This window comes from Misgurnus anguillicaudatus, chromosome 8 (genome assembly GCF_027580225.2).
Source record: "Misgurnus anguillicaudatus chromosome 8, ASM2758022v2, whole genome shotgun sequence".
Lineage (NCBI taxonomy): Eukaryota > Metazoa > Chordata > Actinopteri > Cypriniformes > Cobitidae > Misgurnus > Misgurnus anguillicaudatus.
In genome coordinates this window covers 17,225,933-17,252,712 of record NC_073344.2, presented here as the reverse complement: position 1 = coordinate 17,252,712, position 26,780 = coordinate 17,225,933, and the positions used below count along the sequence as shown (strand labels likewise).

The window sequence follows — 26,780 nt, the reverse complement described above, 5'->3', positions numbered from 1 at the left end:
ATGCAATTCCCAGTATGAAAAATGCCATAAAATATGACATCTTAAATTTGTGATTACTAATATTACCATATTATTGAACAGTATTTTGCTTGGACTTATCCATATGCATCCAAAAACAAACTTCAAGAGCGTACACTTGCTCGATGGCTTGCACCTAAGGTTGATATACAATATGTGCATTTGACAAGCCTCCTCCAAATGATTTGATTGCAAATTTGACACTTAAAACACAATGATCCGGTCCTTGACATTCCAGTTCTACATTCTGCTTCTGCACAAACCACAGAGGATCGTTGCAAGAAAGCGCGTGCGTTAAGACGTGACGCAAATGATTACTATCACATAATCAAAGCGTTGTAACACTTTCCTGGTTGAATTTGGGGCGTGCTTACACTGATCCCCTCCACCAGCATACATCAACATCATGACCAGCGCGCCTTGAGGTGCCACAACTGCGCACTGCATGCATCTCTGCGCGTCTGCTGGAGGCGATGCGCATCTTATATATCTAACCAACCGTGTCCACTAGTCTTTCGGACCACTCTGCTGGTGAAAACGGGGCACGTGTGCGATTCGTGGACTAATCTTTAAGGAATAATCTCCGCGAACCGAGAGGGAATAAGCCTCGTTTTTACGCGTTCTGTGGCATAATTATTTGTGACTGAAAGTCAGAGATCGATATTGGAACGATGTTGCCGACGAAATTGGGGGGTTAGAGGTGCCGAGGTGTATCCCGCCACTGAAAATGGAGTAAATTCCTTGTCTTTTCTTATTTTAAGTCGGAATACATTGAAGAGTATTGCATCACGGTGAGTTGATACATTGTAATTGTTTCATTATTCGAATTTAAGTTGAAGCGATCGCATGCGCGCGAAACGCGTATTCACGTAGCTCACGTAAGTTTTATGTGTTCATCACACATAAAGTACTACATCGTTATAAATAAATGATGTGCTATGTTAACATACATAAAAAGGCTGAACTGCTGGACAGCGCGTAAAATCTGTCCACGACCACGATGGATTTCTACACATGTAACGGAAGCTTTTGGGTATCCTGTGAAGAGGGGCGTTCACAAAAGACGCATTCTGTGTTGTTTTATTGTCTTATCTACAGTATGTAAATGCGTCAGACGGACGTCTCGTTGCGTTTTCAAGTTTTAAACACTATAACTTTTCCAAACGACTGCATTCAGTTACATTCTGCTGCACTCCGTATTGTTTGTTTTGGGGCAAGTGTGCTTTGGGATGAGAACTAAGGTCTCCAGACAGCTTTTGCGCTTGTGGTAACCGTGACTGTGTGATTTATGTGGCGAGTTGCGCACTGATCTCGGTCATCTACAGGGCGCACAACATCTTTCTTACTGCAGAGAACTTAAGATGAACATTGAGTCAAATGCAATACTAAGATCTATAGGATAGAATAAGCTATAAAAGCTGGAAGGTACGCGTCTTCCCTAGGCTACTATTAGTTGTGATTAGTCATCCATTGCAAAAGTCTCAATTGCCTGATACAGTACATCAATATTTCATTTATCTCATAAAGGTATGGATGGACATGGAAAGTCTAAACAATAAAGTATAAAATGACACAGGGGGAAAATTGTGAATATTGGTCTCTATGAAGCCTGGATATTTTTGATTTAACTTTCTCTAGTGAACATAGATTAGTTATATTTTATACGGCAGATATTACTCTTTATTAGTGCTAATGATAACATAATGCTGTCAATGGAGTGTATAATTGAAGTTATTTGCCTAATTGTTTAAATATTACCTTCAAATCGGAATGGAGATTCATTGGTGAATACTTTGAATATTCATTAAAGATAACCTCCAAACGTGAATCAGTCACTATTAGCCAAGACGGCTACTGTCTGTCACCTGGTTTATAATCTCACAAAGGTGTGACTAAGCTCTTGGAACTTTAATGCCATTACAGTACAGTATATGTGTTGCAGGAGAGAGAGAGAGAGAGAGAGAGAGAGAGAGAGAGAGAGAGAGAGAGAGAGAGAGAGATGGAATGAAAAGCATATCCGGATCTATCCGCACCACATCTGCTATTCAAATAGGAATGGGATCTTTCTCTTGTGTGCTCATGTTTATTTATGGATGCATGGCTCATCTCATTTTGTTGCTAACAAGCACAGCTAAATTAGAGGTGAGAAACAGCGGTGAGCGGAATTGAGTCAAATCTCTCCGCAACGCTGTCTGGCTTCCTCCGGGACTATTTACATCTCTCATTGTGCCGCATGAAGTTTATTTAAAGAGTAACTAAAGATACACTTGAAAGTGAGGATGAAATGTGTGCATTGTTAGTTTATATAACAGGGTGTGTGTTTTTAAATGTCTTAACATCCATCCCTCTCGGTTGTGGTTCCTGCGACCTCTGCAAACTTGTACTTCGTCTGTTTTTCTGTCCGTGGGTTACTCCAGTTTGTTGTCCATCTCTTTCTTTTGAGGCTTCAGGCAGAAATTTGCTGTAATGGTTGAATTGTGACAACTCCCCCTCTGTTAAGTGCACTTCAGCTACTCCTCCGTTTCCACAACATGTCTATGAAACACACTTCTGCGTTCAACAGAGAATGCATTTCTAGGAATGTTGTTTTCTGGCTTTGAGCTTGGTCTTCCTGCTTTTCCTGTAATTCGCTTGGATGCTAAAGCAGAAAAAAATCCAATCGGGTGTAAGGAGTGCTCTGGTGGATGAGCACGGATGTTTTCTGTTATGCTCGGGTTCAAGGCTTCCACTTTAGATCTGTATTCACATCTTGCACTAAACCCAAGCTCATATTTTATTGAATCAACTTCTCTTTGTAAAGATTAAAACTTGCACAGTCTTCTTAAAGGTACAGTTCATCGAAAAAGTAAAAAAATCTGTTATAACTTACTGGTCTTGGTGCCTTTCCAAAATCATGTTATTTTATCTGAGGAACATAAATTAAAATGTTTTTATGAAATGCATGGAGTTTCTTTCTCTACTACAGTACTTTAATGGCATATAGTGATAATTTTTTAATTAAAACTAAACCAATAATGCACCATAAAACACCTCATATGACTCGTGATCTACAATTAGAGTCTTCCTAAACAATCCTGTACCTTTATGTGACGAACATACCAACATTTGCATGTACTTATATCTTCCTCTAATTTTTGCATCTTTACAGTATATGCTGACTATGAACTTGGGATGCATAACGATTAATCGCGATTAATCAATAGCAGAATAAAAGTTTTTTGTTTACATCATATATGTTTGTGAACTGTGTATAATAACTTTGTATAGATATATGCACACACATGCATGTATATATTTAAGAAATGTTTACATGTGTATATACATGTCTATATTTTTGCATAATTTATATTATGTATAAATATAAATACTTAATATATAAATATATATATATATTTTTTTCTTAAAATTATACATGCATGTGTGCATATTTATATTTACATAAGTATTATACACAACTTACACACATATATGATGTAAACCAAAAACTTTTATTCTGTTATAGATTAATCGCGATTATACCACGGCCCTCATAAATGCTGTATTCTGATTGGCTAAGAAATGTTCCATGGGTGTTGATTATTTTTCAATAACCGCACGCCTAACCTTTAAAATATATTAAGAATAGGCACCAGAGCAATGTTTGTGGTAACCGTGGTATAAGCGGAATAATTGAATAATTATTTGAAAATAACCCAAACACGCTGGGTAACGGCGGGTGTGCATTATTTTCTTATAATTCAACGGCCCATTGTCAATTTTTCCTTACTTAATCGTTATGCATCCGTACTATGAACTGTTGTAACATCAGTATACTATAGTCTTTAGACAATTACTTTATTTTCTTTAGCAGACGTGTCTGATTATTTGGTATATCTAACATCATCACAGTGCTGTTCTCACTTGAAATTAATGGTCTGATAGTCGTGCTGGAATGTGATTTATCATCATTGGCTAAAACACAATATTCAATCCGCTTCATCACAATGATGGATGAGTTGTAGTAGGAATATGAAACCAACTCTCAATTTAAACTTTCAGCGTCAATCCAAGTACCATCAAACAGCTCATCTACAGTAAATATGATCTACAGCATTGCTCGCAAACTGCGTGTGAGAAGATTCAGAGCTTTATGGTATGTAGTCATTTAGCTGACACATTTATCCAAAGTGACCTCCAGAACATCTATTGTGTACAATCTGGCGGTTAAGTGCATTGCTCGAGGGCACAATAGTAATGGTTCAAGGATGGATCTTGAACTGGCAATCTTACAGTGAAGCCCACCTCCTTGAGGTGTTTAGTTTGACTAAAGGATGATCACGATTTTGGCAAGTACGTCTTATTATTGGATCGGCATCAGTTGTTGGTTTTGAAACAACTTTCTTGCCAAATAAATGTATTCTTAACTCTATTCCTAACTATAAACTACCACTAAATTCAGAGATAATGATAGGGTTGAAAAATTTTGGTTCCAAAACCTGCGCCAGCCCTCAGATTCACTCTTAAATATCTTGTTCGGATTTAGCTTCAGGATCCAGATTTTATAATGAACATCAAGTGGAGAACCAGCAGGGTAAAATGTTTAGTGTATTCAAGTCAAAAGTAACAAGAATGTGCTCTACAACAGGGGTTTTCAAACCTGTCCTGGAGGACCACTAGTACTGCACAATTTGCATGTCTCCCTCATTAGACACACCTGGTTTAAATCTTTAGCTCATTAGTAGAGACTGCAAGACCTGAATTGGGTGTGTAAGGTAACTGAATGAGGTGTGTCGCAAAAGGGAAACATGCAAAATGTGCAGTACTAGTGCTCCACCAGGACAGGTGTGAAAACCCCTGCTTTACAACATACAAAATTTGGATTACAAAAAAACGCTCCCAACCAAGGTATAATGTAGCGTTCACACCAGACGCGAACGAGGTAGTTGGACGCTTGAACATTTTGAGTTTACTCGCTTCATTCGCGCATGAAATTCTAATCATTCGAGACATTCACACGGAAATTCACGTCATGGGAGGGGCTCCTTCTGCCTTCGCTCGCTTCCTGTAATCCCGCCAATACTGCAAGCTCCTGATTGGTTAACGCAGCGTGGAAATCCACCAAAGTTTCGATTTTTCAACTCAATTCACACAAAGCAGGCCATCCGTGCGTTCCGCGCAATTCATGCCGCGTCTTCCCCGCCATTTGCAGGATGCCTATTTGCGTCTTTGCATTGACTTAACAGGTAATTCACTTGCGCTTGCCGCCTCTTTTGCGTCTGGTGTGAACGCTACTTAAGGGTCTAATCTAGCATATCGATAGTCGTTTTCACCAAAAAAAGTACTTTTAAACCACAGCTTCTCATCTTGCACTAGCCTTGCATGATTTATGCGAAACAACCATTCCAGTGTTTACAAGGATAGAGAAAGAGGACCGTTCCGACGTTGTTGTATGTGGAATGATACTAATTAATGTCTTTGTGTCAGTTTAATGTTTAAAATGGTCCGCAAGTGTGCGTTTCGCATATGTAATGCGCAACTTTTTGCCGTGATTACTGATTACATAATACGTAAGGTCGCGCTGGAGGGTCATACGGCTAGTGCAAGATGAGAAGTTGTGGTTTAAAAGTCTTTTTTTGGCGAAAATGATGATCGTTTTGCTAGATAAGACCTTTATGCCGCGGTTGAGATCGTTTAGAGTCATTTGAAGCTGCATTGAAACTGCAATTTTAAGCTGCATTGAAACTGTAAACTGTTGAGGTCCACTATCCCATGTTTTCCTAAAAAAACATTATTTCTTCTTGACTGAACAAAGAAAGACATAAACATCTTTGATGACATGGGGTGAGTAAAAGCAGCATAATTCTTTAATATTATGTAGAAAATGAAGAAGCTAAATAGGAAAAAAAATTAATTTTGTAATAGTAGTTTAGTTAATAATGGAAATTTACTTCTCAGTCCCTCCAGAAAAACGTGATTGTGCGATCGCGCGATATATTGCATAATCAGCCAAAGTCCGCATATTTATGCGGGGCTGCATTTTTTCCAAATACGGCGCACTTTCGCCGCATTAATTACATATTTCCGCACACAAAATATGCGGGGCTTGCATGATTTTATAATCTCTGCATTTTCGTAGCAAAAAGTCACATATATATTAGCAGAAAGTTGAAAAATGTTGCATTTGCTTCCCAAAAGCGCAGCCGTGTCCTCTATTGCCATGGGAACGTTATGAAGTGACGTGATTATGTGACGTGAACATCATTGCAGCTTTTGCAAGTTTCCGCAGTTTTTGCAAGTTCCGCAATTTTCGTAAATTCCTTCGCATAAATTGCATAAATATCCCATATATTCCATCGCATTTTTTAAGAAAACGTGCCGCAAAATCAAGGATTTTTGCCCGCAACAATCACAAAAAACTCTGCGTTTTTCTGGAAGTACTGACTTCTGGAAGTTGGCGAGACCTTCCTGGCAAAAGAGGTTGCATGCGGAGGAAACCATTGGTAAACTCTGTCTACGTTTACCCCCATTCGGCATCACATGCAGAGCTGGGTTATCCAATCTGACAGACTTTTCCTGCGGCATAACATGTCCACAAAACTCAAAAGCCACCGAGCAAATCCACCAAGAGACCCCCTGTCCCTACAATTTTAACAGTTATCCACACTAGAATACAGCGCCAAACAAGGGTCTCCTCTGGAGATTATGCAATTATATGAGAACGATAGCAGATTGCCCTTCCTCCAAATTGTCAAGCCTTTATTGATTTAAAGAGCCAGCACAGCATAAGAAACTATGTGTACACAAATGATTTTAAACCTCAGGGTTGATGACGATACAATCTCGGGGACAATTCATTATGTGTTCAGTGAAGACTGACTAACTGCAGATAGGATGAAAAATCAAATAAATTATATGGCCTCAGGCTATGGAGCTGGAACAGTGACAGCTTTGGATTTTCAAAGGAAAACGCAAGCAAAGGCACGGCTCCAGCGCTCGTTGGTGGAAAATCCTTATGAAATGCTGTAAAAATCCCAGAGTGCACGCCAGTCTCGTCAAGTTAAGTTTTATGGGTATTAAAAATAGAACAAAAGCATTTTGATGCAGAAGTTCACATGATAAGAAAGCTAGAGATACAGTACATATGAATCATCACTTTTTAAGTGATAAATGAACACATTGTGTAAACAATACTTTATTAATATTCCAAACAGATTGGTCATCTTAACGTGGGCAACTTGGCAACACGGTAGCTCTATTATAAAGTAAAGTGAACTGGCTCAACGCCTGCTGCCTACAGACATCTGCATTCTAATGCCAAAATGTATTTGTTACTGGATGCTAATTTAGTTTTTCCCACATTTGGGAACAACCGTCGTGTAAGGAGAGTGTCTTTGATTCCGTAAAATGCTACTTCACTAGATTTTTAAATACACTGTTGGAAAAAATGGTCAGAAATATTCCCTAGCTGTCACTGGAGTGGTACCCTTTCAACCTTTACACCTAAAGAGTTCATATTAGTACCTCAGAGGTACATATTGGTACTAAATAATGCATATTAATATCTCAAATGTACATATTAGTACATATATTGCTACCAAATCTATACCTATTCTAAATGGTAAATATTAGGATCTTTAATTAAAGGGGACATATCATGAAAATCTGACTTTTTTCATGTTTAAGTGCTGTAATTGGGTCCTCAGTGCTTCTATCTACTTAGAAAACGTGAAAAAGATCACACCCAAAATGGCACATTTTTGCTTACACCTACGAAGTGGCAATTTAAACATGTTATAACTTATCTATATGGTATTCTGAGCTAAAAAAAAAAAAAAACTTCACATATGTACTCTGTGGACACCAAAGTTTTATTTGACATATTAAAAAGTCTTGTGAAATGTCCCCTTTAAACGGTACTACCCCAGTGACAGCTAGGGACCTTTTTTTTTGTGTGTAGGAAAAAATATTAAGTTTTATGTTTTACTAGTATGATACTGTTCAGTGTAGTACATAAGGCAGAGGTTTTCAAATTAGGGTCTTCAAGAGAAAAAAAGACAAAGCAAAAATGGTAAAATGTAGCTTATTGTTTAAGTGTGTAAACAATTTGTTGTCTTAATAATTATAATATCAAAATTACTTTTGATCAAACAGTTTAAAAGTTCCTTTTTACAAAATATGGATATATGGATCTGAAATTTAGGAAAGGGTACCTCGCTGAAGGTCCCTTCTATCATTAAGTGCGAAAACGCCTGCATTAAAGGTGCAGTGTGTCATTTTTAGAAGGATCTCTTGACAGAAATGCAAAATAATATACAAAACTATATAATCAGGGGTGTATAAAGACCTTTCATAATGAACCATTATGTGTTTATTACCTTAAAATGAGACTTTTTTTCTACATACAGAGGGTCCCCTTACATGGAAGCCGCCATTTTGTGCCGCCATGTTTCTACAGAAGCCCTTAATGGACAAACTTTTTTTACGAAGCTGTCTCCGAAGATGACATGTTTGTCATGTGGTGGCTACCGTAACTTCTCTATGCATTTTAAAAGCGATGGGTGAGCAGTGGACTGAATTTGCAACCTCATCACTAGATGCCACTAAAATTTACACACTGCACCTTTAAAGGGATATTTCACACAGAAATGAAAATAATGTCACTAATGACTCATGTCGTTTCAAACTCGTAAGACCTCTGTTCGTCTTTTGAAACACAGTTTAAGATGTTTTAAATTTAGTCCGAGAGCTTTCTGACTCTCCATTGAAAATCTATGTACGGTATACTGTCCATGTTCAGAAAGGTAATAAAAATATCACCAAAGTAGTCCATGTGACATTAGTGGGTCAGTTAGAATTTGTTGAAGCATCGAAAATACGTTTTGGTCCAAAAATAAAAAAATGTGACTTTATTCAGCATTGTTTTTTCTTCCGGGTCTGTTGTGAACCGCATGCATGAGACTGCAGTGACGCTGCTGAGGTACTACGTTGCTGACGTACGACACTCCTGACGTGTTATCTTGTGCACCCCAGCTTCGTTTACAGTCTGAGGGAGACGCACGCTGTAAATTTCCCAAACATGTCTGAGGATAACACATCACCAGCGTTGTACGTCAGCATGTGCATTCGCAAAAAGACCGGTAAGAGAAGAAAATGCTAAATAAAATCTTATTTTTGTTATTTTTGGACCAAAATGTATTTTCGATGCTTCAACAAATTCTAACTGACCTACTGATGTCACATGGACTACTTTGATGATGTTTTTATTACCTTTCTGGACATGGAAAGTATACCGTACATAGATTTTCAATGGAGGGTCGGAAAGCTCTCGGTCTAAATATAAAACATCCTAAACTGTCTTTCCGAAGATGAACGGAGGTCTCAAGAGTTTGGAACGACATGAGGGTGAGTCATTAACAACCTTATTTTCATTTTTGGGTGAACTATCCCTTTAAGGTATGTATCTAGTAATCAAAACAACAGGTTCCTATGTTCTTGTGGCTTAGTGGTGGAGCATTGCATTAGCAGAGCAAAACATTGTGGGTTCGATCCAAGAGAGCACATGTATACCTTGTAATGCACTGCATGTTAGTTGATTTGGATAAAAGCATCTGTAAATGTAAAACATCAAGTTGTTTCAATCTGGAGGAAAATTAGTTATTGTTTGAATGTTGCTCTTTCATGGTTCAGGAAGGAGACTTCAACTTTGGAATAGAACTTGAAACAAATGAGACAATTGTTAACATTGTAAATGTGTAAAGCAATCAAATAAATGTAGAAAGTATTATTGTAATGCAGAAAGAGGAAAAATCCGATTAGAAATTGCAAACGTCTCCACTTGCTTTCCATTTAATATGATTGTGGAGAAATAATTGAGATATTATCAAGTCCTCCTTTGTAGTTTTTCTTTTCTGTAGGAAGTTATTCTGTCAGTATCAACCCTGTGCAGAAACATCATAGATGTTATTTATTATATACAGTGTACAGTTTGTAGGTGGAATGCTACAGTATACATTACTGAAAGCAGCACTAGTTGAAAGCTACAGTATCAGTATTTAGGTTGGCTGCTTGCTCCTATTAATAGTCAAGCGAAAGTAGCTTTTGAGGTCAACAAATTCCAGCCCCCTGATTTCTTTGATGTTGCAGGTTTTGGCTCGTATCTTTGGCTTTAAAAGTGATGGTGCATAATCTATACCGCAAATATCACAGCAAAACTTTCACTTGTAGATCCGCCATTAATAGTGCAGAATTAACATTTAAGATTTTTTAACAGGAATGTGAAAAAAACATCACATTTTCCATGTATAATAAGGATGGTTTGGGTTTGGTTATATTCAAGTAGTGGCTAAAAGTGATGCCCAACTTTGAACAATTGACATCTTTGTTGTTGTTTTTTATTTGAATATTATATTAAAGATGCATTATGCATGTTGCATTGGTGTGTTCGGAGTATGATGCTCATGCAGCTTTGAGAAGAATTTAGTGAGGCTTTTGCAAAAAAATTTTTTACAACACTGTGCAAGGTCGATACAGACATAGCCCATGATAATGGCTACAAAATATTACCACAAAAGGATCAACAAATAAAATTGTAGTTAATGTATGCTTAATTACCTGTGAGCTTTTTGTTTTATGGTGCATTTTTGATGTTTGAATTAAACCCAGATTCTTTAAAGGGACATTCCACTTTTTTTGAAAATAGGCTCATTTTCTAGCTCCCCTAGAGTTAAACATTTGATTCTTACCGTTTTGGAATCCATTTAGCTGATCTCCAGGTCTGGCGCTAGCACTTTTAGCTTAGCTTAGCACAATCCATTGAATCTGATTAGACCATTAGCATCATGCTAAAAAATAACCAAACAGTTTCGATATTTTTCCTGTTTGAAACTTGACTCTTCTGTAGTTATATCGTGTACTAAGACCGACAGAAAATTAAATGTTGCAATTTTCTAAGCAGATATGGCTAGGAACTATACTCTCATTCTGTCGTAATAATCAAGGACTTTGCTGATGTAACATGGCTGCAGCAGGCGTAGTGATATTACGCACTGCCCGAAAATATTCCCCTTAGTAACTTTCAATAGCAGGGGACTATTTTCAGGCAGTGCATAATACCAATATGTCTGCTACAGAAGAGTCAAGTTTTAAATAGGAAAAATATAGAAACTTTTTGGTTATTTTTAGCGCGAGGCTAATGGTCTAATCAGATTCAATGGATAATGCTAAGCTATGCTTAAAGTGCTAGCATCAGACCCGGAAATCAGCTGATTCCAAAACGGTAAAAATTAAATGTTTAATTCTAGGGGAGCTGGAAAATGAGCATATTTTCCCAAAAAGTGGAATGTCCCTTTAATACTCCATGGTTTGCCTTAATGCCAAAGTACACTCTCAGAAAAAAGTTACATGAATGTACAAAGTTGTCACTGGGGGACACCGTTTTAAAAAGTACACATTTCTACCTAAAAGGCACATACTGGTTCCTTCTTATGTACACGCTGGTACCTTAGAGGTACATACTGGTACCTTAAAGGTTATACCTGTACCTAAATGGTACATAAAATAACCTTTTTAAAAGGTACCGTCCCAGTGACAAAAAAGGTACAACTTACATTTTGATGGTTCAATCTAACCTGAGAAGGCATTAAAGCAAATATTGAATTTTTTGATGTATATACATCTTTTGTTGAAATATAGTCTCATTGATCCATCTGACATTTTACTTTCAGCTCCAACAGTATTTGACAACATTTGTCTCAGGCAGTGAAGGTGATCACTTTAACAGAGGCCTAATCTTTCTGATCGGTCTATAAAAGCAAAGCGGCTGTCATATTTAGGCCCTAAATGTCTCATTTTAATTATTTCTGTAATTACTTTCCTCCACAGATTATACGTCTCGCGTTCAAGGGAGAAATTATTCCATTCACAGGCAATTGGATGAGAGTCATACTTGCCCTTGGCAACTAAAGATGACGTTACTATGGAAACGACTTGTGGTGCTATCAATCATCAGCTGCCTAGCAGGTAAATTATTGTACTGCTGATTTCATTCAAACTAAAGTTTTTTTGCATGCTGTTTTTTATAATGACTGTGTGTTTGTGTGTGCGTGTGTGTGTGTGTGCGTGCGTGCGTGCGTGTGTAATGGACTGTCACGTTTGCTGTGATTGAAAAAGAAAATTGCATTACAATCTTAAGTCTTGGATTTGTTCATCCTGCGAGTCAATCTGGTATTCAAAATGCAAAATATGTTGTTTTGAAAATCATTTAAACTTAAATCAACTTAATGGTTATATTGAGAAAATAAATAAAAGTATGTTATTAAGAAGGCTTATTGAGGAATCAGGCTTATTCTTTATATAAAAATTGTGATCTTGCATGCTTGCAAATATTATATCACATGCGGTGTAGGAAGTGATATTTGCTTATACAAAATCTCTAAACTAAACTTAATTAAACTTTTCTGTGTTAATCATCTGACCCAGTTTATACTACACATGTGAATGTGTTAAGACCTAGCAACCACCCAGAACACCATAGCAACCACATACCAATGCTCTCACTCACAATACCTTATAGCATTATTATGCACAGTCATGGTCACTAAAAATCGAGTGTATATAAATTGAAATGCATCCCTATAAGAAAACTTTTAATTATCATCTCGGAGGCAGTGGGGAGTTTTAATTGATTGGAAAGGCAGTTTTTTATTACCTCTCCTCATCCCGGCCTCCTATATTCGTTTACATTCGTGCTCCCCGAAGGCTGAAGTGAGATTGTGGACTAATACTGTGTTTGTCAAAGATGATTATCGGGATCCTTGGAATGGAGGCACGTCCGTATCTCGGCAGAAGTCACTTTCTCTCTCTCCGCCTCTCTGGACCCAACAGATTACAAATGAAACTCCGAATTCAAAGGCATCAACTTATTTTTGTTCCATGGTGGCAAAGTTCAGTAACTTCAGCAGAAGGTTTGATTAATGGTGGAACAGATGCTATTGTTTGGAGAAATACAGACTAAATCATTTCCTCTTCGACTTGTATTCATGAAACCGAAACACAGAACAATTATAACCGGTGCATGCATCAAATTCCTATTATATTACAGACAACTGTAGTTATGGTGTGCGTTTCACAAATGATATGCACAACTGTTCTGTTATTTCGGCAATAGTAGCAGCCACACGAGTTCATTTATTCGCAGGATGATATTTCAGCATGTTCGCAGAATTCAGGTGGCCGCAGGGTGTTTTTCAGTAATGTTTGTTAAGGCAGAGAAATTAATGCCTGTAAGTCTCTGGCTTTCATCTGTTTAGACATATGTTACATAATACTATAGGGATGAAATATCTTGTGTAAGAAGTTGCTAAATATGGAAATAATTGTGTTTGCTGTGGATTTTAGTCTTCCTAGTGCAAATATAATAAAAAATACAATACATGAAGTAAAAAAGGTACACTACAAAGCTGCCACTGTGATGGTACCCTTTAAAAGGTACTATTTAGGTACAGATACAGTATGTGAGGTACCAATACCCATGAATCAATTTTGCATTTTAAAGACGTTCAAACACAGCCCAGACGTTAAAACCACGTCTGTCAGGGAAAACCACGATGTCTAACCATAGCATCAAAAATAAATAAAATTAATAAATAAATGAAACCATACACCTCGTAATCACTGTTAATAAATTAAATTCAAGTTTATTTTTTAGTGCTGGGCAAAGATTAATCGCGTGTGTGTGTACTGTGTTTAATTATTATGTATATTTAACCACATACACATACATATATTCATTTCAGAGTTTTTTTTATTTATATTTAATTTAAAAAAATGTATATATCATATAGAATATATAAAAATATAAAAAATGACATATACACATGTAAATGTTTTTTTAAATACATACATGAATGTGTGTGTATTATTTATATATATATATATATATATATATATATATATATATACAGTACAGGCCAAAAGTTTGGACACACTCACTCGTTCTTTATTTATATATTTTTTCCACATAACAGAATAATAATAATAAACTCGTCCTAACTATGGCAAAATTCTGTTATATTTTATCATCTGAAGTGCAGTCACCCTTCGCCTAGAAATTGCAAAACCATACTCGTGAGAAGAAGCTGCTTCTTGAAGTTTTACTTTAGACTGAATTTTAAAGAATATTGAAGGACTTCATTTAATCTGGGCTCTTATTGACAGATTTTTCTTTAATATTTACATAATAATTACAGACAGCACACAATCATAAATTATGCAAAAAAAAATCACTTTTATTTTGTATACGATTAATCGCGATTAAAGCGGACATGGCACAAGACTTTTTTAAGATGTCAAAAAAATCTTTAGTGTCCCCAGAAAACATATGTGAAGTTTTTGTTAAAAAATAGCTCACAGATAATTTATTATAACATGTTAAAATTGACACTTTGTAGGTGTGTGCAAAAATGTGCCGTTTTGGGTGTGTCCTTTTAAATGCAAATGAGCGGTTTGTTGCAATTGAAACTCAATTGTGCTGTGAATTATTTTCTCTCTCTCCTTTTCTCTGCACTAAATGGCAGTGCTGTGATTGGATAGGGGAGATTAAGGGGTGGTATTATTATAATAAGAGCTCCTTATGACATCATAAGGAGAGGCATATTTCAACGTCCTATTTTCTCATGTGCTTGTAGAGAATGGTTTACCAAAACTAAGTTACTGGATTGATCTTTTTCACATTTTCTAGGTTGATAGAAGCACTGGAGACCCAATCATAGCACTTAAACGTGGAAATAGTTGGATTTTCATGCCATGGCCCCTTTAATCTTTGCCCAGCACAATTATTTTTGCAAAAAGTGGGTTCCCTTTCAGTCGGTCACTACGACGTCACGTCGTGACCGACGAATTGGGAACCGCTTCGCGGGTGACCTATCTACTTCGAGAACTATCAAAAACGCCAATGAACTTGGCATGCAGGTATTTGCATAATGCCGGCGCCGCCCCGCCAGGTGCGTATATAAGGCACAGGTGCATAATACCAAATCAGCTTTATTGCTTCGAAGCCGGCAGACATCTGCTCACGAGAAGCTATTCTAACTGATCTTCGTAGATCCTGTTCTGGGAAGAAAAGTCTCAGCTTGCTGAAGTTGGTTGGGCAAAGACACCTCAGCGGAGGCTCGCAGTGTTTTTTTCCACCCTTTCTCTCTCTCTCTGTCTCTTAATTTAGGACTTGAGTTCGAGTGAGTGCGTTTGCCTCTCCCTGTGTGTTTCACCAGCTCGCACAAAAGAGTGATTTCCCTAAAAGAGCAGCACGTTTGAGCTTTGTGTCTTTTTAAAGACAGCCACTCATTCGTGTCACGGTCGGGGTCGTCTTTTTAAAGATGGATTTCCGTCCGTGCTCCGTTTCTGGATGCGGTGTGTTTATCGCCCCCCAGGATGGCCACAAGCGTTGTCTCTCGTGTCTGGGGCTCCAGCACGCAGAGGCAGCGTTGCGTGATAGTTCATGCCCCATCTGTGAGGGCATGACTATAGCGGATTTGCGGAGACGGGTGTCGTTCCTCCGGCAACGGCCCCCGCCTTCCCAGTCTGGTGCTGCTAAGGGCGCAGCTACCAGATTGGCGAAGGATGACCTCCGTATAACGGTGCTGGGTCGGTCTGCTGGTTCGTCCAGTAGCTCCCAGCGCCCTGATCCGTTGCCAGCGGAGGTCCCGATGGAGACGAGCGGCCCGTGTTCTACGGTGTCCTCGCGCTCTGTCGAGCCTCCACCTGACGCGATATCCACCGTAACGTCGGAGGGGGGGTTGTCAGCCTCAGACGTCGATCCGGATCCGCTCCCGCCTTCGGGCCAGGTTGCGGCTTCTGCGTTCGACCCTGAGATGGCAGCCATGCTCGCTCGGGCGGCGGAGGCGGTCGGCTTGGAGTGGACTAAACCTCCCCCACCTGAACCGTCCCGCCTCGATGATTGGTTCTTCGGGGGTGCCAGGGCTTCTCAGTCCTCGCCCCCGGTGCCTTTCTTCCCCGAGGTGCATGAAGAGCTGACGCGGTCGTGGAAAACCCCGTTTTCCGCCCGGAACCGGCCGTATCAGCCTTCACCTCTCACCTCTCTCGAGGGTGGAGATGCCAAGGGGTACACTGGTATCCCGTCAGTGGAGCGCCCGGTCACGATGCAGTTGTGTCCGGCCGGTGTCGCTTCCTCCTGGCGGGACCAGCCTACTCTCCCCTCACGGGCCTGTAAGCAGTCTTCGGCGCTGTCCGGTGCTGCTTACAAGGCTTGTGGGGAGGCAGCCTCTGCCCTGCATGCCATGGCATTGCTGCAGGTCCATCAGGCTAAGGCTCTGAGGGATCTGCACGCGGGAGGTCACGACTCGGCGGAGTTCTCGGAACTACGTGCGGCTACTGATCTGGCGCTTCGTGCGACCAAGGTCACCGCACGCGCCGTCGGGCGTGCGATGTCTACCCTGGTAGTCCAGGAACGCCATCTCTGGCTGTGTCTGGCGGACATGAAGGATGCTGATAAAACCCGGCTCCTGAATGCTCCGGTTTCCCAGACCGGCCTGTTCGGCGAGACGGTCGAGGAGTTTGCCCAGCAATTCTCCGCGGCCAAGAAGCAGACTGAGGCCATCGCTCAGATCATGCCACGTCGGAAGCGTCCTGCGCCTGCCCCATCCACGTCGGCGCCTCAGCCTGCTCCTCGCCGAGGGCGTCCTGCGGCGGCCGCCTCCGTTCCTCCCCGGGGCTCTTCTAAGAAGCGAGGAACCGGTCGTCAGCAGCCCGCCCCGCCCGCTCAGCCCGCTGCAAAGGGTGGTAAAAGAAGATCAAAGCGGCCCTGAGACGGGCGACCTAGAGATGGAGGGGATCGCTCTTCGGGAGATGGTGAAGGCACCACTCCCCCCACCGGAGGAGGGCCGGTTGGGGAATCTTTTGTTTCATTTTTCTGTTCCGCCGACTTTTCAGTCGGCACCCACAAATCCACAAAAAGAGCGAATTCCACTTCCATCTCTAGGTCTTCAGATGAGCTCTGGAGATACGAGAGGGCTCATAACCCCCCCTCGTTCTCCGACTCATCAGAGGAGAACGAGAGCGACGCACGGGCCCATAACCCCACCGCGCTCTCAGCCGGTAGGAGACAGCTACGGGCTCATAACCCATCGTCTCCCTCCTCCTTCGCCAGAGGGTGCATCGAGTGGCGTGAGGTGTCTTCAGCAGAGCCTCCCTTACTCAACCAACCCAGCAACGGACTCAGGTGAGTGTTATCACACACAACACTGCTGTCGGTGCGGCCGTTACGCACACACTGGCGATCACCTCCGTTGCGCCCGCCGCGGGTACACCGATCGTGCCTTTAGTCCCTCTCGCACGGTATCTGGGGGCGTGGGAACAGCTTCCCAGCCCGTCGCGTTGGCTTTTACGCACGATTCGTCTCGGCTATGCGATCCAATTTGCCCGGCGTCCCCCCAAATTCTCCGGCGTTCGTTTCACTACGGTGAGAGCTGCCGATGCGCACGTCCTCCGTGCGGAGATCGCTGTCTTATTGGCGAAAGACGCGATTCAGCCGGTCCCTCCAGCCGAGATGAGGTCGGGGTTTTACAGCCCTTACTTTATTGTACCCAAGAAAAGCGGCGGCTTGCGACCGATCCTGGACCTGCGTTCGCTGAACCGTGCACGTCACAGAATGCCGTTCAAAATGCTGACGCCCAAACGCATATTTCCATGCATTCGTCCAAACGATTGGTTCGCATCTATCGACCTGAAGGACGCGTACTTTCACGTATCGATTCTCCCCCGACACAGGCCGTTTCTCCGCTTTGCGTTCGAGGGGCGAGCATACCAGTACAAAGTCCTCCCATTCGGGCTCTCTCTGTCGCCCCGTGTATTCACCAAAGTAGTGGAGGGGGCTTTAAAACCCCTGAGAGAGAGAGGTGTGCGCATTCTCGCGTATCTGGACGATTGGCTAATAATAGCTCAAACACGTCAGACGCTGTGCGATCACAGAGATTTAACTTTAAAACACCTCGCTCGTTTGGGTCTTCGGGTCAACTGGGAAAAGAGCAAGCTTTGCCCCGTGCAGAGAATCTCTTTTCTCGGTATGGAACTGGACTCGATCGATTTGACAGCTCGTCTAACAGAAGCGCGTGTACAGTCGATTCTGACTTGCCTGAATACATTCAAGAGCAAGAGCGCGGTCCCGCTGAAACAATTTCAGAAGCTTTTGGGGCATATGGCAGCAGCCGCAGCAGTAACTCCGCTCGGACTGCTTCATATGCGACCGCTTCAGCGTTGGCTTCACGATCGAGTCCCGAGGAGAGCGTGGTTGCGCGGCATTCACCGTGTTATCATTACACCTGCGTGTCGTCGCACTTTCACTCCGTGGTCAGACCGTGCGTTTCTCCGAGCCGGTGTGCCTCTGAGACAGGTCTCCAGGCACGCGATAGTATGCACAGATGCGTCAGACACAGGGTGGGGGGCCACGTACGATGGGCTTGCGGCTTCGGGGGTCTGGACGACACCCCAGCTGCATTGGCACATAAACTGCCGGGAAATGTGGGCTGTATATCTTGCGCTCGTCCGTTTCAGCAACGAGTTACGGGGCAAAGATGTATTAGTTCGTACAGACAACACTGCGACCGTGGCGTACATCAATCGTCAAGGCGGTTTACGCTCGCGTCACCTGTCGCATCTCGCCCGTCACCTCCTCACTTGGAGTCAGAAGAATTTGAGGTCTCTTCGTGCCATTTACATCCCGGGTACGCTCAATGTAGAAACGGATGCGCTCTCTCGGGCTGCGCGTCCCGGCGAATGGCGACTCCACCCCATTGCGGTTCAGCAAATTTGGAGACGTTTCGGCAAAGCGCAGATAGATCTGTTTGCTTCCCCAGAGACGACCCATTGTCGCCTGTTCTATTCACTAGCCGACGACTCGCTCGGCGTGGATGCATTGGCACACAGCTGGCCGCGAAACATGCGCAAATACGCGTTCCCTCCGGTGAGCCTCATTGCGCAAACCTTATGCAAAATCCGGGAGGACGAGGAGAGCGTGCTGTTGGTGGCACCGTATTGGACAACCAGGAGTTGGTTTCCAGAACTCTCTCTCCTCGCGACAGCCCCTCCGTGGAAGATTCCCCTGAGGAAGGACCTTCTTTCTCAACAAGAGGGCACATTATGGCACCCGCGCCCCGACCTGTGGAACCTCCATGTGTGGTCTCTGGACGGGGCACGGAGGATATGAGTGATTTACCGCAAGAGGTATCTAACACTATTGCTGCTGCGCGAGCGCCGTCTACGAGACAGGCTTACGCGCTTAAATGGAACCTGTTTGTCGACTGGTGTTCTTCCCGAAGTGAAAACCCACGAGAATGCCCGATTAGTGTTGTGCTTTTATATCTCCAGCGTCGCTTGGAGAATAGGCTGTCACCATCCACTATTAAAGTCGATATCGCTGCGATATCAGCTCACCATTCACCCGTAAACGGTAGAACAGTGGGTCAGCACGACCTAGTCATTAGATTTCTCAGAGGCGCTCGAAGACTGAATCCTTCGCGTCCCCCCTCTATTCCTCCTTGGGACCTGTCCTTGGTGCTGAAATCACTCCAGGAAGTCCCATTCGAGCCTCTGCATAGTGTGAGTGTTAAGTTTCTTACAATGAAAACTTTAACTCTCCTTGCTTTGGCTTCTGTTAAGAGGATAGGGGATATTCATGCATTTTCGGTCGACGAATCGTGCCTTCAGTTCGGGCCGGCTGCATCCAGCGTAACACTGAGACCCCGGCCCGGCTTTGTGCCCAAAGTTCCCACCACTCCTTTTAGAGATCAAGTGGTGAATCTCCAAGCACTGCCTTTGGAGGAGGCAGAACCAGCCATGGCTTTGTTATGTCCTGTTCGTGCACTCCGTGTGTATATAGACAGAACGCAAAGTTTTAGGACCTCAGATCAGCTCTTTGTTTGTTACGGTGGTCAGCAGAAAGGAAAAGCTGTCACCAAGCAGAGGATGTCCCATTGGATTGTGGATACTATAGCCCTTGCATATCAAAAGCAGAATGTGCCTTGTCCATTTAATTTACGTGCCCACTCTACACGCAGTGTGGCATCATCTTGGGCACTGGCTCGCGGTTCCTCGCTAACAGACATTTGTAGAGCTGCAGGCTGGGCGACACCTAATACGTTCACAAGATTCTATAGTGTTCGTGTCGAACCGGTTTCCACTCGGGTTCTTTCTACTAACTAGTTAAGAATGCCGAGGGTCGGCTCGTGTGTCGGCTTGGAGCCTCTATTTTGGTGCTGCACATTTGCACCATTATGGAAGGCCATCGGGGCAAAAACGTCTAAAAAACTGTTTTTGCCTCTCCTCCACCGCCCTGATAGCTGGTGTTGCGGAGCATCCGCTGTCTACCTATCACTGATGTATTCTCTGTAAACCTGTGTAGGCTAGGCGTCCACATTTGTCCCCTACGTGGGGTTCATTTGTGTGTATAGTCCGTGGGGTTCTAATCCTCCACGTTTTTCCTTAGCAGAGCCTGCTCTGCATCTCTCAACATACCATGTATTGTTCAGAGACTTTTTTGAGCAACCTGTCGGTTGTTTCATATATTTTTATGTCATCCATTTAACCTTCTTAGGGGATGGCTTCCGCAGTGTTCTAGCTCCGCTCAGTTTAGACGCTTCTCCCAGTTCGCTGCTTCACTATCGTGGGTTAAGGAACAGGTAGTGACCGGCCTTCTGCATTTCGCCTTAGGTTCCGCCCCTTATGTGGAGGGCGGAGGGCTTTTGCAGGCACTGGAAGGGTTCAGCTGCAGTGGCGTTTTGGTAGGGATTCCCAATTCGTCGGTCACGACGTGACGTCGTAGTGACCGACTGAAAGGGAACGTCTCGGTTACGTATGTAACCCTCGTTCCCTGAAGGAAGGGAACGGAGACGTCACGTCCCGTCGCCACAGTTTGCTGTTCCATTGCTGTTCAGGCCGGGCACTGTTGCTCGGCTTCTCAGCAATAATATAGCTGATTTGGTATTATGCACCTGTGCCTTATATACGCACCTGGCGGGGCGGCGCCGGCATTATGCAAATACCTGCATGCCAAGTTCATTGGCGTTTTTGATAGTTCTCGAAGTAGATAGGTCACCCGCGAAGCGGTTCCCAATTCGTCGGTCACGACGTGACGTCTCCGTTCCCTTCCTTCAGGGAACGAGGGTTACATACGTAACCGAGACGTTACTTATACTGCCCTACAAACAGGGTCTGAAATTAACACCCGCCAAGCGCCAAATGCGGGTAAATTTTCCGTTTGGCGACTAAATTCAAAAGGCTACCCGCCACACTGGCGGGTGATTTTCATACCAAAATATTAATGCAATATAATGTGTTTGCCAGTAACTAATCTGGGGACGAGGTGAGCTAGCCACAGAACGTCTCTACGCTCCAAGTCTCGCACTAGAGACGGTCTGTTTCTAGCTAGTACTGCAGGTAACTTGCGGTCTGCAGCTATCTGCTGCATATTAGCTATCAATGCATCCCCGCCCTGCCCATCGGGCTATCTTGACTTATAGGGAGGAAAAAATATATTTAAATGCTTATGCATTCTTTCACAGATTTGGATGTGTAATAATGGTGTATGAAATTCAGGGTATTTAAATTACGTTTGAGCGCGCGCTCAAGTTTTACTTTCACTTTCGCGATCGCGTGAAAAGACGCAGTACAAGAAGCAATCCGTCATGATTTGTCATGGATTTGTTGGGCAAATCCTCCTTCGTCCTGTCAGTCATTACTATCCTCACGTAAGAAAATTAAATCTCTCGCAGCAAGCTTTAAAGTGATATAGATTGTACGGGCAGTGAAGAGAGTGACTGTTGCACAATCGGTCTTAAAGCGACAGTAACCCCTGTTTTTCTGATCGAAAAAATTATCCAATCTGTAACTGGATGATCCAAACTGTGAGTTTTGTGACCCACTAAACCACTTTTAAATGGTGAGTATATCTGGTGTGGGGATGAGCAGGAAAAGTTGGTTTACATGGAAATCCAGTCTTTTTGTTTGTTAAAAAAACAACAGCATCAAAACAACAAGAATAGCAGATTAAACATTGTGGTTAGAGGCCTTATTGGCTTTGTATTGGCAAAATTTGGCCTGAGGTAAAACTAATTGAATAAGCCTGTGCTATGCCCACAAAGTCAAGTGGCATTTTCTTATCTGTGACTTCATTTAATATTTCAGATTCAGAATCTGATGTATAGATATTTCACTTTGGTTAGAAGAAAATTTTGAACTGATGATTGATATGTACTGAAAATTGATATGTGTTATTTGTGTTTTGATAGATGTTTTGTTTTAATATTCTACATTTAAAGTAATGTATTTTTTATTCGGGCTACTTGCATTCATTTCGGGCTACCAAAAACTAAAGAGTGCCTGCCCGAAGGGCTACCAGGGATTTTGAAATTTTGCGAGCAATGCCATGAATACAGCAAAAGAAATTAATGTACATGTGACAAAAAAAGGCTGTTTATTATTCTGGCCGGTAAAAAATATGCTTGGCTGGTAGATTTTTTCATCTACCAGTCCCCGTGGCAGGTGAGCCAAAAAGTTAATTTCGGACCCTGCCTATAAAGACAAAACGCAGTAACTACGTAATTGGTCAAATTTGAGTTAAGGGTTGAAATGGGCTTTGCGAGATCTTTTGTGTCTTGTGACAAAGTCTCCTGGCTCAATTTGGTCCCATTTCAGAGAAATGTGTGTGCCAAAACTGCAGTAACATGTTTTTAAAAAAACTTTAAGGGCATTTTTCTCTGTTTCAGTGTTTGCGTAGTTACTGCACTTAGCCTTTGTAGGGCAGTATAACCGGACTATATTGGGCTTATAGTTAACCTATGATGAAATGGGGGCTATTGCTGGCTGTTTGATGTACTAATATGTGCCCTTAAAACGGTAAAAAGTTGTACTTTTGGAAAGGTTCCCGCCCCGATGGTTAATATTGGAACTGTTTAGTTTTATTTCAGTTATTTAAAGCTATACTCCAGTCAAATATCAAAATTACCCTATGATGTACTCACCCTCAAGCAATTCGAGATACATGTCTATCATCTTTTAGACAAGCACATTTGGAGTTATTTTAGTAAATGCCCTTCCTCTTCCAAGCTGATAATGGTTGAAAACAGGGATGACATTAAACCCAAAAAAGGTGCATTCATCCTTCACAGGGCTCCACACGACTCCAAGGGTTTAATAAAAGTCTTCTGTGGGTAATCAATGAAATTTTGGAATTTATATTTTAAACTTTATAAACTTTAATAACTAGCTTCTGGTACGATGCCATCTTGGACTCACACGATTCACGAAAGTCACCGTGTAACGTACCCATGGCAACGAGCCCTCAGTACGCTAAAACTCTCATGTGAGTCCAAGATGGTGTCATTAACGGAAGCTAGTTTTACCATTTATAAAGTTTAAAATGTAGATATGTTTCTTACACAAACGTGTTGATTACCCACAGAAGACCTTTATTAACCCCTAAAAGCCATGTGGATTTCTTCTGTAATGGATGAAAGTTGTTCCCTGATCCTTGTTTTCTACCATTATAAAGCTTAGAAGAGCAAGAACATTACAAATAAAGTCCAAATGTGATGGATCTCGGTTGCTTGAGGGTGAGTAAATCGTGGAGTATTTTTGATATTTGGCTGGAGTATCCCTGTAAATAATGTAATCTGGGTTAAAATATTTCTTTTTCCATCTCTTCTATTGCGCATCATATTTAGATTTTTCAAAAATTTCACATGCTTTACTTAAAACACAGCATCTATAATATCGAACACCTTGTCATCTTGTCAAATAAGCAATATCACACAAGTAGCTGATTTAAAGTAGGTCAGCTATTTTGTTTAGCTAATTGGTACACTGCTTGTCCAATCCAATTAGTGTTCTAATCCAAACGTCTTCTAAAAATAATTATTGGCTATTGGTATTGGCCAAAATCGAAATTGGTGCATCTTTAATGATCATTGAGTTAATGCATCCAACCCTGTGAGGAGCTTATAATGAAATAACAAAACGAAGCCGGAGATTTTTTTTACTAAGTGGAATTAAAAATGTTATTCTCTCATCAGCTCAAGCAGAATATGCAAAGTTTCTTGGTCCAAGCTGGAAAACTGAACCGGAAGACTTGGTACTTCCCATCTATTCTACTGAACAAGAGGCTGTTTTAACTTGTGAGGCATCTGGGGTCCCGTCCCCTCAATACAGGTAAGAAGACCTTGATCTTGCACACAAAAATGAAATGTGGTTTTTCATAGTAAAATTGTAGTGACCATGTTTTGTTTGAGTATTGAGTACCCCTTTGTAAAATTGTGGTTAAACTATTGTATGCTTGCTGTAGCAAAACAATGGTTAATTAGTGGTACCCACTGTAATGTGTAACTTTAGTATCCATATTTTATTTTATTTTATTTTATTTTATTTTATTTTATTTTATTTTATTTTATTTTATTTTATTTTATTTTATTTTATTTTATTTTATTTTATTTTATTTTATTTTAACCAAGGAGACATTCATGCATGCATCTATTGCTACTTCAAACCATTTAAGCAGCTGGATTTGGTAAATCGGCAGCTTTTTCCCCTGTGATTCGACTTGAAAAGTAATGGTACTGATTGCTATCGATTTTCTAGGTGAGAGGCAATTTATTTGTCCTTCTAGTTAACCATTTCAGAAATCCAGTAAACTGCTGTATTGCCAGCCACCTATTACAGTGCCATTTCTAAATTGTGACCCATTTTCCGTGTGCTTTCCAGAGTTGCACTGGTGTCAACGCTTTTGAATGTGCATCCACTCAAGAAACACAAAACTGACAATTTAGCCTACTTACGAGAACATAGAGGACGTTATAAACTCATCACTTCTTTCAGCCTACACGCTTCCATATTCAGCTTTTTGTGAGGGTAATGCGCTGTAAAGACGGAAATTGGCCTTGAAAATGGGAGGGGTCTAAATGACTAATTTGTGCTCGAGAATCTAAGACACTGTCCTGCGTACTCCCTCGTGGGGTGTCTGGTCTGAAAATAGCGCCGTGCTTTAGTTCTGTGGTATATTGTGTTTCCTAGCTGGGGTCAGCAACATGTAAATGCTCAAGCAAACACAAGGGAGGAAAGCAATAACCTTGTGAGTGACATTCGATTTAAATGCTTACGTTTCCCTTTAGAGTGTCTCTGTTGAAGACCTAGATTAACAGCAAGAACATATTTGTAAGAACAATGGACATTTGCAAGAGGAGGATTTAAAATGATAGTTCAGCAAAAAATTACTTACTGACCATCACATTTTCTTGGATGGTCACAAAAGGATAAAACAAACCTGAGTAAAGATCAGTTGAAATGTTTTTTGTTCCATTGTGAATTATAATGACAGATATTTTTGCTAAATTATTCTAACTATACTTCTGCTAAAACAATAACAAAGTTTGACTTTTGACCCAGCTCTGTGTTTGTTTATGCAGAAGCGCAACCATAAATAAATTCTGTTAGAAATGAGCAGAGCAACTTATGCATATATTCAGCAAAATGCAAATAGTCATTTTGAACTATGTCAAATGCAAAGCACGCCCTTCCGATCCTTTTAACAAAGATATTGAAAATGTTTGGATTTTTATATTGTCATAAAAATTATTTTCTCAAACCTACATATTGTGTAACCTACGCACGACTATAAATCGCCCTTTAGTACACCACCCCACAATACATCCAGATCACTTCTGTAGGTGAAGCAAATCTTTTCAAAATTTGCAACAAAAAAAAAAGCGAACACATGCGAACTAGGTGCGTTTTCATCATGTTGTATTATAACAATCAACTAGTTCACTACATCAGAATTTATTTGGTTTATTCAGTACATTTTTTAGTGGTTTATTCCAGCCCAGTCTCACGAAATTCCGTTATATAGTCACGTATTTTTTTTATTCTTTTTTCATGCTATTATCACAAAATTTCGTGTTTTTTCATGATCGTATAACGAATTCCTGTTTTCGTGTGATTATCACGTATTGATTACTCAACTGTTTTGTCCTATTTTCTTACCACTGTCGCTTCGGTTTAGGGTTAGATTTACATAAAATGACATCCCTAACCAAACCCAACTCTAACCCTAACGCCAGGCGACATATAAAAAATAAATCAGAAAAAATAGTATAAACCAATATATAAAGTGACAAGCACCAAATCTAACCCTAAGCCGAAGCGACAATGGTTAAAAAATAGGAAAAAGCAGTTGAGTAACTAATACGTGATAATCACACGAAAACAGGAATTCATTATACGATCACGAAAAAACACGAAATTTCGTGATAATAGCACGAAAAAAGTATAAAACAAATACGTGACTATATCACGAAACTTTGTGAGACTGGGTAGTTTATTCGCATACGTCAAAAAACCACCTCAAGGAAGCATAAAACCTTTTTTTTTTCAAATTAAGGGATTTTTATTGGACCTTTCACCTTTGACATTTTCATCACTCATTTTTAATGTGATACTTCAAAATGCGCATTAAATCATGGTAATGGAAACATGGCTGATACGATGATATGATGCTTTATAAATCATTGCTTGGGTTAAGAAAGAAAGATTTTCGATATATTGTCTCTGTCAGTAGAGCTTGTCTTACAACATTGAAATGGATTCGAAAGGTGAAGTCAAGCACAGCAGTGATTTCACCTGTGTTAGCAAAAGAGCAGCCAAGTCAATGTTGATGTGTAGCCAATTTAAGTGCAAAATAATAAACTGGTTAGAGTCTGTAAAACGTTGCTTTCTTTTTTAAAAGA

At 41.1% G+C, this 26,780-nt stretch overlaps 1 protein-coding gene across 1 annotated transcript in view; it reads left to right on the top strand.

Moving 5' to 3' along the window:
- The first annotated feature begins 350 nt into the window (after window positions 1–350).
- Window positions 351–26,780, top strand: part of cntn3b (contactin 3b) — a 92,228-nt gene continuing 65,798 nt past the window's right edge. The window contains exons 1-3 of the mRNA XM_055213570.2: window positions 351–809; window positions 11,878–12,015; window positions 24,075–24,210. Of these exons, the coding sequence (XP_055069545.2) occupies window positions 11,961–12,015; window positions 24,075–24,210 (191 nt within the window). The 5' untranslated portion in view covers window positions 351–809; window positions 11,878–11,960. The remainder of the gene's footprint in view (window positions 810–11,877; window positions 12,016–24,074; window positions 24,211–26,780) is intronic.